The following is a 12012-nucleotide window of genomic DNA, read 5'->3' as shown; positions in this document are numbered from 1 at the left end:
CTCTATTTTTCTGTCATTTGACTCAAATTGTTTGAAATGTGGAAATAAAAATGAGGATGATGATGTCTCAAGCAGTGGCGTAGTGATGGGGGGATAAAACTTCTATTATGCTCTGTAAAAGTACATCTTCCTTTTTGGAAACTACACCACATTGTGTCGGATGGCATTAGCACCCCTTCAAGTAGTATCCCATATCATCAAGATAGCCATATTTGTCCAATTATCCTTCTATTTTATCCCTCTTCCCTGCTGCAAGTGTGTTTCCTCCTTTTCTTTCTGCTGTTTCTTTTGTTCTGATTCATTCTGTGTTCTAGCTCATCCGTGAGCCTTGACATCATATCCAAAAAATGCTCTTGATACATAACCAACTGCAGTCTCTTCCCATCGGAGTGTTTGACAAGTTAACCAAACTCACAGTGCTGAATCTGGGTATCAACCAGCTCCAGTCTCTCCCTCATGGAGTGTTTGATAAACTTCCCAGTCTCACGTGGCTAAATCTAGGGACCAACAAGCTCCAATCTCTCCCTCATGGAGTGTTCGATAAACTCACTAAACTCACTACTTTGTTTCTGGACACCAACCAGCTGAAGTCTCTCCCTCATGGAGTGTTCGATAAACTAACACAACTCACAAAGCTGTATCTGAACGACAACAAGCTCCAGTCTCTACCTCATGGAGTGTTCGATAAACTCACTAAACTCACTGCTTTGGTTCTGGACACCAACCAGCTGAAGTCTCTCCCTCATGGAGTGTTCGATAAACTAACACAACTCACAAAGCTGTATCTGAACGACAACAAGCTCCAGTCTCTCCCTCATGGAGTGTTCGATAAACTCACTAAACTCACTGCTTTGGTTCTGCACACCAACCAGCTGAAGTCTCTCCCTCATGGAGTGTTCGATAAACTAATACAACTCACAAAGCTGTATCTGAACGACAACAAGCTCCAGTCTCTCCCTCATGGAGTGTTCGATAAACTCACTAAACTCACAAATTTGCCTCTGGACACCAACCAGCTGAAGTCTGTTCCTGTACCTGTACTGTCTGTTCCTGTACCTGTACCTGTACTCAAAGCAAAACGTTTAAAGAATAAATGTTTGTTTTTATGAAATGAAAGGCCCGGGATTGGAATGAGGAACAGACTTCAGGTGGTTGCTGGACAGATACAGTTCCTTGAGTTGTGTTAGTTTATCAAATACTCCACTAGGAAGAGACTGGAGCTGGTTTCACCAAGAAGAATCATTGTGCTTATCAAATTGATTTATATAAAAACGACATAAATGTTACCTGTAAAGTTATAAATACTGTCCTAAATAAGAATGTCAAGAAAAACGAATTAACTCTTATTATGATGGGTGCGTCTTTAATTGATGATAAAAATGTCATCGCAGAAATCTTTGATGACAATTTTCTAGCCATAGATCGTGATCTAGTCGGAAATATTCCCACAGGAAACGAAAATTTTCATAACTCTGTAGCGGCTACCGCTGGGTTTTCACAATCGCCTTGCACCTATCAAGGACGCGGAGCGATCACCATGCCGGGCTCGTCCAGGACGCCCGGGCAGGCCCGCGCTCGGCTTGCCGGGCCTCGGGCGGGCTCGCCCTCAACTTGCCAGGCCGCAGCCGGGACGCTGGGCCACGCCCCCTCTCGCCTTTCCTGGGCGGACGCTCCGGGATGATACGTATATATATTGCTGCCCGATAAACGTGCTTTTCAGAGTGCCTGAGTGTTTGATTTGATTAAAGCAACTCGGATGAATTCCAGCTTTTTGTCGCGTCCATTCTTCCGATCGACGTGGGAGCCCCAGCTCCTTCATTGGTGACCTACCGACATGGACACGGCAGTCGCCCTTAAACTGCCTACCTTCTGGGAGGCTCACGCGGCGGTTTGGTTCGCACAGGCGGAGTCCCTGTTCGCCCTGCGCGGCATCACGGCCGACGACACCCGCTTCCACCATGTGGTAGCGGCGCTCGGTTCGGCCACCGCAGCCCGCGCCCTGAGCCTCCTCGAGAGTCCGCCAGCCGCTGACAAATACGGCGCGATTAAGAAGCTTCTCCTCGACGCTTTCGCACTCCCATCGGCGGAACGCGCACGGCGCCTGCTCGATCTGCCCGAGCTCGGCGACACGCGCCCTTCCGAGCGAATGGACTATATGCTTTCACTGCTCGGCGAGCACTCTCCGGCATTCCTGTTCCGGGAGCTGTTCCTCCGTCAGCTGCCTAACCCGGTACGCCTCGCCCTGGCAAGCACGACGATCACAGATCCCCGGGCCCTTGCCAGAGAAGCCGACAAGATCTCCGCCGCAGGACAGCGCATCGCCGCGGCGACATGGGACCCACCGCCGTCCGACGCTACACCCATGGTGCCCGCGCACCCGGCACGGTCGACGACCGAACTGCCGACGCAATTGGCGGCCGCTACACCGAGCCGACCACCTCCAGCACGACGACCGGGGCCTCCACCTGACCAAGCGTGGTGTTACTATCATGCCAGGTTCGGACAGAAGGCCCGGACATGCCGACCCCCGTGCACCTTCGGCAGGCCGGGAAACGGCCGGGCCGGCGTTCATTACCAGCCATGAGCGCCGGCCACATGGGCAACTTACTGTTCATCACGGATAAAGCGTCCGGACGGCGCTTCCTGTGCGACACCGGCACCCAACTGAGCGTCATACCCGCCTCTGACCAGGACAGGCAATCCGTGGTTTGCGGCCCCTCCTTGGTTGCGGCCAACGGATCGACCATCGCACCTTCGGCCCGCGCAACGTCACCCTCTGCTTCGGCGGCCAACGCTTCGCTTGGACGTTTGTAACCGCAAACGTGCCCGTTGCTCTGCTAGGCGCCGACTTCCTCTGCGCACACGGACTGCTGGTGGACGTCCAACGGCGTCGTTTAATCAACGCCGAAACCTTCAGCTCCCTGGTATGCACATTGAGCAGCTCCGCGCCGACCGAGCTGGCATGCGCCGTCCTGGCGGCGAACGAGTTTGCTCGCCTGCTCACGGAGTTCCCGGCCCTCACGCGGCCGACGTTTTCGGCCGTCGCAGTACGGCATGGGATCGAGCACCACATACCAACCACGGGCCCGCCGGTCTACGCCAGGGCCCGCCGCCTCGACCCAGCCAAGCTCGCCGTGGCGAAGGCCGAATTCGACGCATTGGAGCACCTCGGCATCGTGCGGCGCTCCGATAGCGCGTGGGCCTCGCCACTGCACATCGTGCCAAAGCTGGGAGGTGGATGGCGCCCGTGTGGCGACTACCGCCGTCTCAATGATGCTACCACCCCCGACAGCTACCCGATCCCGCATATCCAAGACTTCTCCGCCCGTCTGGCGGGACGGGTCATTTTTTCGAAAATTGATCTCATACGGGGATATCACCAGGTACCTGTCAGGGCGGCCGACGTCCCTAAAACGGCAGTCATCACGCCGTTCGGCTTATTCGAATTCTTGCGGATGCCGTTTGGTCTCAAGAACGCGGTTCAGGCGTTCCAGCGCTTGATGGACGGCGTGCTGCATGACCTGCCGTTCCTTTTCGTTTACCTGGACGACATCCTCGTCGCCAGCACGTCCCGGGCCGAGCACCTCCTCCACCTCCGAACACTGTTCGGGCGCCTCAGCGAGCACGGCCTCATCGTCAACCCGGCCAAATGCCACTTCGGCACGACGGCCGTTGATTTTTTGGGCCACCACATCACCAAGAACGGGGCCGTGCCGCTGCCAACCAAGGTCGAGGCCATCACCACGTTCCCGCGTCCCCGCACCATAAAGGCCCTGCAGGAATTCCTGGGAATGGTGAATTTTTATCACCGCTTCGTGCCCCGTGCTGCTCAACTCATGCGGCCCCTCTACGAAGCCCTCCGGGGCAAGCCGGCCAAGCACGACATCGCCTGGTCCGCAGCAATGGATGCGGCCTTCCAAAGCTCAAAGCGGGCCCTCGCCGACGCAACACTGCTCGCTCACCCGGTGCTCAACGCTCCCATCGCCCTCACCACGGATGCCTCCGACTACGCGGTGGGCGCCGTACATGAGCAGTGGGTGAACGGGGTTTGGCAGCCACTCGCTTTTTTCAGCCGGCAGCTCCGGCCGAACGAGCTCAAATACAGCACGTTTGACCGGGAGCTCTTCGGTCTACACCTGGCCGTCCGCCATTTCCGCCACCTCCTGGAGGGCCGACCTTTCACGGCGTTCGTCGACCACAAGCCGTTGGTCTACGCCATGGCCAAGGTCACGGAGCCGTGGTCGGCCCGCCAACAGCGCCACCTCTCCGCCGTGTCGGAGTTTACCACGGACATCCGGCACGTCGCCGGCAAACACAACGCCGTGGCCGACTGTCTTTCCCGGGCCAGCGCGAACGCGGTCCACCTGGGCGTGGACTTTGCGCTTATGGCGGCGGACCAAACCACCGACACCACGGTGCAAGCCCTCCGGGCGGCGGACACGGGCCTCCGCTTGGCCGACATCCCCTTCGCGGACACTGTCCTGCTCTGCGACGTCTCCCAAGGCCAGCCTCGCCCCATCGTGCCCGTCACCTGGCAACGCCGCATCTTCGCCTCCCTCCACGGCCTTTCCCACCCGGGCCGGAAAGCTTCCCAGAAGCTGGTGTCGGCGCCATTCGTCTGGCACAGCCTTCGTCGGGACGTCCGCGATTGGACCAGCACCTGCACGGCCTGCCAACGGGCCAAGGTCCACCGACACACCCAGGCCCCGCTGGCACCTTTCACCGTGCCCGAACGATGTTTCGACCACGTCAACGTGGATCTGGTGGGCCCCCTCCCCCCGTCACGGGGGTTCACACACCTGCTCACCATGGTGGACATGACCACCCGGTGGCCGGAGGCCGTTCCCCTCGTCTCCACCACCACCGCCGACGTGGCGCAGGCTTTCATCGCCACCTGGGTCGCCCGCTTCGGCGCACCGGCGGACATCTCGTCAGACCGCGGACCACAGTTCACCTCCGAGCTGTGGGGCGCGGTCGCCCGCAACCTGGGGGTGAAGCTCCACCGTACTACGGCCTACCATCCCCAAGCAAACGGGTTGTGCGAGCGATTCCACCGCTCCATGAAGGCCGCGCTCATGGCCGGCATTCAGGACGGCGGTTGGGCCGACCGGCTGCCGTGGGTCCTTTTGGGCCTCCGCACGGCCCCCAAGGAGGACCTCCAGGCATCCACCGCCGAGCTTGTCTATGGCCAGGCGCTACGCGTCCCGGGCGAATTCGTGCCCGACGCTACCAGTCCCTGGTCCGCAGCTCACCAGCGCTCGGACCTCCAGGAGGCCGCCCGACGGTTTGCCCCCTTGCCAACATCCCACCACGGTGACCCCCAGTCCTACATCCCCCCAGCACTTCGCACAGCGGAGTATGTTTTTGTGCGTCACGACGCACATCGGGGGCCACTCCGGCCGCCGTACGACGGGCCCTTCCGGGTGCTGCAACGGGACGACAAGTCGTTCGTCATCGACATCGGCGGCAGGTCGGACCGGATTGCGGTGGACCGCCTCAAGCCGGCGCACGTGGACGTCGACCACCCACCACGGGTGGCCCTTCCGCCACGGCGAGGCCGCCCCCCGTCCACGGTGCCCCCCGCTCGACCGCCCGCCACCACACCGGACCCCCTCCCACGACCCGCCAGGGGTCGCTTCGGCCGGGTCATCAGGACCCCCCTCAAATTGACCCTGCCGGTGCAAGACGATTCTGGGGGGACGTGTGTAGCGGCTACCGCTGGGTTTTCACAATCGCCTTGCACCTATCAAGGACGCGGAGCGATCACCATGCCGGGCTCGTCCAGGACGCCCGGGCAGGCCCGCGCTCGGCTTGCCGGGCCTCGGGCGGGCTCGCCCTCAACTTGCCAGGTCGCAGCCGGGATGCTGGGCCACGCCCCCTCTCGCCTTTCCTGGGCGGACGCTCCGGGATGATACGTATATATATTGCTGCCCGATAAACGTGCTTTTCAGAGTGCCTGAGTGTTTGATTTGATTAAAGCAACTCGGATGAATTCCAGCTTTTTGTCGCGTCCATTCTTCCGATCGACGTGGGAGCCCCAGCTCCTTCAACTCCATATTTATATATCCCACCCATCAACCGGGAAATCCTAACATTGTAAAATATTTCTAAAATCATAAAAGTGCAGATTATGATGGCAAAGACTATTTTCTTGTTAAAAATCTTTTCCCTGACATTTCTGTCCCATGAACACACATCCTCAATTTATCACTTTCTTCTGGAATCATCCCAGATAACATGAAAATTGCTGAAGTCATCCCCATTTTAGAAAAGGGCGACCCCTGTGAGCTCTGCAATTATCGTTCGATATCCCTTCGGACTACATTTTCTAAGATACATGAAGATATTATGAACACAACAATTAGATTCCTAAATGAATCTGATATTTTATGTAAAATGCGATTCGGTTTCCGGGAGAAACGTAACCCAACACATGCTTTGCTGACATTTATTGAAAAGGACTTTTCCAAAGCTTTTGACACAATAGATCATGAAATTATTTTGCATGAATTATTATATTGTGTAATTTGGGGAAAAGCCTTGGAATGGTTCAGAAATTACTTAACAAACATGAAACAATTTATTGCTGAGAAGTTCTCACCTATTAACCCCACCAACTAACATGAGGTATTAATGCCCACAAATAAAGGTCTAACCCATCTATGAATTACATACACTGCCTCCTCAGCATCACATGTAACAAACGACTGAACCTTCAAATAAAGTCCCTGTTACATGGCAATCTTACCGCTACTCAAAACACACAGTTCATACGACACTTACGAAAGTCTAGCTATGGATCTGCCATGTAGCAACATATATATATACTCGAGACAGCCGTGGAAAAATCCACGTTTAAAAAAAAATTGATTGGAAAAAGTGAGTTTACAAAACATACAAACTGTAAAAAAAAAACCCTCGCTCACAATTATGCAAGGTAATACCGTGGTAAAAGAGTGAATGAGGTATCACAGGGTAAAATGTTGAGGGGGTGCATAAACCCTTTTTAATTCTCGCTGGGCTCGACAAGAATTTGAAGACCCATTCACAACAACAAACGTGAAATGAAAACCAATCGTCACTAAAAATGTTAATTTTTTTCAACACTGTCCGTGTGTGTTATATTCTAATGTGAAATCATCCAAGAATGGGATAGAGCTTGGTCGGACGTGGATTATTGGGAGTTTTGGATTTGAGGAGGTGTATAAACACCTTTTCATTTTCGCCGGGCTGGACTATGTAGTTATATCACCCGCCAACAACAATTAACATGTGAAATTAAAAGTGCTTGTTACGAAAAAGGTTTGTGGTTTTTAGTACGTTTTATTTCGTCACGTGAATACTCTGCATTCTGGCCCTTCCGGGTCAGAATGCATGTGTTTTGAATGACCATGTGCTTCAGCCTTGGGATTGAAGTGCATGTGTGTGCTAATGGCACAGTCTTGGTAGACGGTGTGCCTTGGCCGTGGGGTCAAGGTGCACGTCCAGGACTGTTCAAATGTATTATTGAGGTCAACATAGGCCGAATTTCTAAAATCCTCAATTTTCATCCAATTGACTTGAAATTTGAAGAGGACTTGCATGTCTGGTCATTGAATTCAACCACAAATTATATTTTAGGTGAACATAGGCCAAAAGGGCAACATAGGCCAAAAGGTCAACATAGGCCAAATTTCTAAAATCCTCAATTTTCATCCAATTGACTTGAAATTTGAAGAGGACTTGCATATCTGGTCACTGAATTCAACCACCAAATATTATTGAGGTCAACGTAGGCCAAAAGGTCAACATAGGCCAAAAGGTCAACATAGGCCAAATTTCTAAAATCCTCAATTTTCATCCAATTGACTTGAAATTTGAAGAGGACTTGCAGATCTGGTCACTGAATTCAACCACAAATTATATTTTAGGTGAACATCGGCCAAAAGGTCAACATAGGCCAAAAGGTCAACATAGGCCAAATTTCTAAAATCCTCAATTTTCATCCAATTGACTTGAAATTTGAAGAGGACTTGCATATCTGATCACTGAATTCAACCACCAAATATTTTTAGGTCAACATAGGCCAAAATGTCAACATAGGCCAAATTTCTAAAATCCTCAATTTTCATCCGATTGACTTGAAAATTGAACAGCATTTGCATATCTGCTCACTGAATTCACCCACCAAGTATTTTTGAGGTCAACATCGGCCAAAAGGTCAACATGGGCCACATTTCTAAAATCACCAATTTTCATTTGATTGACTTGAACTTCTTAGAGGATTTATATATATGGTCACTGAATTCAACCACCATCTATTTTTGAAGTCAACATAGGCCAAAAGGTCAACATAGGCCAAATTTTTAATATCCTTAATTTTCATCCGATTGACTTGAAAATTGAACAGCATTTGCACATCGAGTCACTAAATAGGGAAACTAACTAGTTTTGAGGTAAAAAGGTCAAAGGTCAACTCAAGGTCAACCTTCCAAAATCGTCATTTTTCATCTGAAAAATCGTCAATTTTCATCCTGTTGACCCGAGTTTTGATCAAGATTGTAAATTTTAATCTTCATGAAATGGACAATTTGCTGTGTCAATGGAAAACTTTGGGAGGGGGGGGGGGGATTTTGCAAGTATCATGCTACGCATGACGTCTTCTTATATTAATTATTACAAACTTCATTTCATTTGTGACATCAAAGCAAACCATAACACACTGTTTGGCTCCTTTTGGGAAACCTTTGGTATTATTTTGGACTCAATGAAATGAAAAAACAAATTTAAAAAGTGATAATCAAAAAGGTTTAGAATTTTTTAAAATCCAAAATGAGTGTTTGTTGATAAAGCCACAACATGGAATCAATGAGAAAACACTTTCGCTGCTTGTTGTACAACTTGTGTTAGTTTATCAAACACTTTACTGGGAAGAGACTGGAGCTGGTTGCTGTACAGATGCAGTTCCTTGAGTTGTGTTAGTTTATCAAACACTCCACTGGGAAGAGACTGGAGCTGGTTACTGTACAGATACAGTTCCTGGAGTTGGGTTATACCAACTTGAAATACCAACTTCTTTCCTGGAAGTCCTTGCAGTGTCCTTGTGTTTTATACTTCTCCCCCCGCCCCCCTTCTCATGCCTCCTCCCCCCAAGCCCTCTCCCTCCCACACATCTCCCGATGTCCCTGCTCTCAAATGTTGTGTTTGTGTGCTTCCCCTTCTCTCCCCATCTTGTCTACCGCTCCCCTTATTATATGTTTTGTGTGTCTGTTTGATTTTCGTGTGATAAATCTTAGCTCTTTTACGAGCCTCGATCCTGCATTGTACACCAAAAAAAAAAAAAGACGATTGCATGTTTTTTCCAACAGAATAAAGAGAAATGAATTCTATAACAATAGGTTCAAACTGAAGGGGAAGGAGGCATCAGGAGGAGAATCTACATCAATGAAGATCTTATTTACATGAGATATGCTGTCTTGAGCGCAGCCAAGAAAGCCCCCTTAGTGAAAGGGGTCAGCACCAGGGTGACAGCTAAGAAAGCCCCTTAGTGAAAGGGGTCAGTACTAGGGGGCAGCAAAGAACGCCCCTTCGTGAAAGGGGTCAGTACCAGGGTGATAGCGAGGAAGGCCCCTGAGTGAAAGGGGTCAGTACTAGGGGGCAGCTAAGAAGGCCCCCTCAGTGAAAGGGGTCAGCACCAGTGGGGCAGCTAAGAAGCCCCCCTTAGTGAAAGGGGTCAGCACCAGTGGGGCCGCTAAGAAGCCCCCCTTAGTGAAAGGGGTCAGCACCAGTGGGGCAGCTAAGAAGCCCCCCTTAGTGAAAGGGGTCAGCACCAGTGGGGCTGCTAAGAAGCCCCCCTTAGTGAAAGGGGTCAGCACCAGTAGGGCAGCAAAGAACGCCCCCTTAGTGAAAGGGGTCAGCACCAGTGGGGCCGCTAAGAAGCCCCCCTTAGTGAAAGGGGTCAGCACCAGTAGGGCAGCTAAGAAGGCCCCCTTAGTGAAAGGGGTCAGCATCAGTGGGGCTGCTAAGAAGCCCCCCTTAGTGAAAGGGGTCAGCACCAGTAGGGCAGCAACGAACGCCCCTTAGTGAAAGGGGTCAGCACCAGGAATGGAAACATAATTTGCAAAATGATGACTCCGATAAAACGCTCCTGATGATAATAATCGTTGGAATGTCAACTTTTTCCAATTATCTCCGAATCGTTTTGTTTCAGTCTTAAATGAAGTATGTAAGAATGCATTGAATGTTTCCCACCTTAATATAAGATCATTAAATATAATATTGAGGGTCTCAGATTATTACATGAACATTGTATAGAAACAAACTTACACATAATTGGTTTATGAGAAGTATGACAAGTTTAGTCACCAAATATATTAGGTCTAAAGTGTTACTCATTGGAATGAAATTGCCGTGTTGCTGCAAGTTGAGGAGGAGGTGTTGAAGCTTATATTCATTCATCAATTAAAAAGAAGGTTTTAAAAGGTGATGTTGAAGGAGCTGGGGCTCCCACGTCGATCGGAAGAATGGACGCGACAAAAAGCTGGAATTCATCCGAGTTGCTTTATTCAAACCAAACACTCAGGCACTCTGAAAAGCCCGTTTATCGGGCAGCAATATATATACATATTATCCAGGAGCATTTGCCCAGGAAAGGCGAGAGGGGGCGTGGCCCAGCGTCCTGGCTGCGGCCTGGCAAGTTGAGGGCGAGCCTGCCCGGGCGTCCTGGACGAGCCCGGCATGGTGATCGCTCCGCGTCCTTGATAGGTGCAAGGCGATTGTGAAAACCCAGCGGTAGCCGCTACACACGTCCCCCCAGAATCGACTTGCACCGGCAGGGTCAATTTGAGGGGGGTCCTGATGACCCGGCCGAAGCGACCCCTGGCGGGTCGTGGGAGGGGGTCCGGTGTGGTGGTGGGCGGTCGAGTGGGGGGCACCGTGGACGAGGGGCGGCCTCGCCGCGGCGGAAGGGCCACCCGTGGTGGGTGGTCGACGTCCACGTGCGCCGGCTTGAGGCGGTCCACCGCAATCCGGTCCGACCTGCCGCCGATGTCGATGACGAACGACTTGTCGTCCCGTCGCAGCACCCGGAAGGGCCCGTCGTACGGCGGCCGGAGTGGCCCCCGATGCGCGTCGTGACACACAAAAACATACTCCGCTGTGCGAAGTGCTGGGGGGACGTAGGACTGGGGGTCACCGTGGTTGGATGTTGGCATGGGGGCAAACCGTCGGGCGGCCTCCTGGAGGTCCGAGCGCTGGTGAGCTGCGGACCAGGGACTGGTAGCGTCGGGCACGAATTCGCCCGGGACGCGTAGCGCCTGGCCATAGACAAGCTCGGCGGTGGATGCCTGGAGGTCCTCCTTGGGGGCCGTGCGGAGGCCCAAAAGGACCCACGGCAGCCGGTCGGCCCAACCGCCGTCTTGAAGGCCGGCCATGAGCGCGGCCTTCATGGAGCGGTGGAATCGCTCGCACAACCCGTTTGCTTGGGGGTGGTAGGCCGTAGTACGGTGGAGCTTGACCCCCAGGTTGCGGGCGACCGCGCCCCACAGCTCGGAGGTGAACTGTGGTCCGCGGTCTGACGAGATGTCCGCCGGTGCACCGAAGCGGGCGACCCAGGTGGCGATGAAAGCCTGCGCCACGTCGGCGGTGGTGGTGGAGACGAGGGGAACGGCCTCCGGCCACCTGGTGGTCCTGTCCACCATGGTGAGCAGGTGTGTGAACCCCCGTGACGGGGGGAGGGGGCCCACCAGATCCACGTTGACGTGGTCGAAACGTCGTTCGGGCACGGTGAAAGGTGCCAGCGGGGCCTGGGTGTGTCGGTGGACCTTGGCCCGTTGGCAGGCCGTGCAGGTGCTGGTCCAATCGCGGACGTCCCGACGAAGGCCGTGCCAGACGAATCGCGCCGACACCAGCTTCTGGGAAGCTTTCCGGCCCGGGTGGGAAAGGCCGTGGAGGGAGGCGAAGATGCGGCGTTGCCAGGTGACGGGCACGATGGGGCGAGGCTGGCCTTGGGAGACGTCGCAGAGCAGGACAGTG

General features: G+C 53.2%; 1 protein-coding gene across 1 annotated transcript; it reads left to right on the top strand.

The window, feature by feature from the left end:
• Nucleotides 1-347: 347 nt before the first annotated feature.
• Nucleotides 348-1109, top strand: LOC137428306 (uncharacterized). The gene has a single exon (XM_068118229.2). The coding sequence runs from the start codon at nucleotides 348-350 to the stop codon at nucleotides 1107-1109; it is 762 nt and encodes a 253-aa protein (XP_067974330.2).
• The last annotated feature ends 10903 nt before the right edge of the window (nucleotides 1110-12012 follow it).

This window comes from Myxine glutinosa, chromosome 5 (genome assembly GCF_964187855.1).
Source record: "Myxine glutinosa chromosome 5, kmMyxGlut1.1, whole genome shotgun sequence".
NCBI classification, from domain to species: domain Eukaryota; kingdom Metazoa; phylum Chordata; class Myxini; order Myxiniformes; family Myxinidae; genus Myxine; species Myxine glutinosa.
Note: the sequence above shows the minus strand (reverse complement) of the source record. Positions and strands in the feature narration are given on the sequence as shown.

What these genes read in the sequence shown, in the direction of transcription:
- LOC137428306 (XM_068118229.2), top strand. Translation starts at nt 348, where the DNA reads ATGCTCTTGATACATAACCAACTGCAGTCTCTTCCCATCGGAGTGTTT.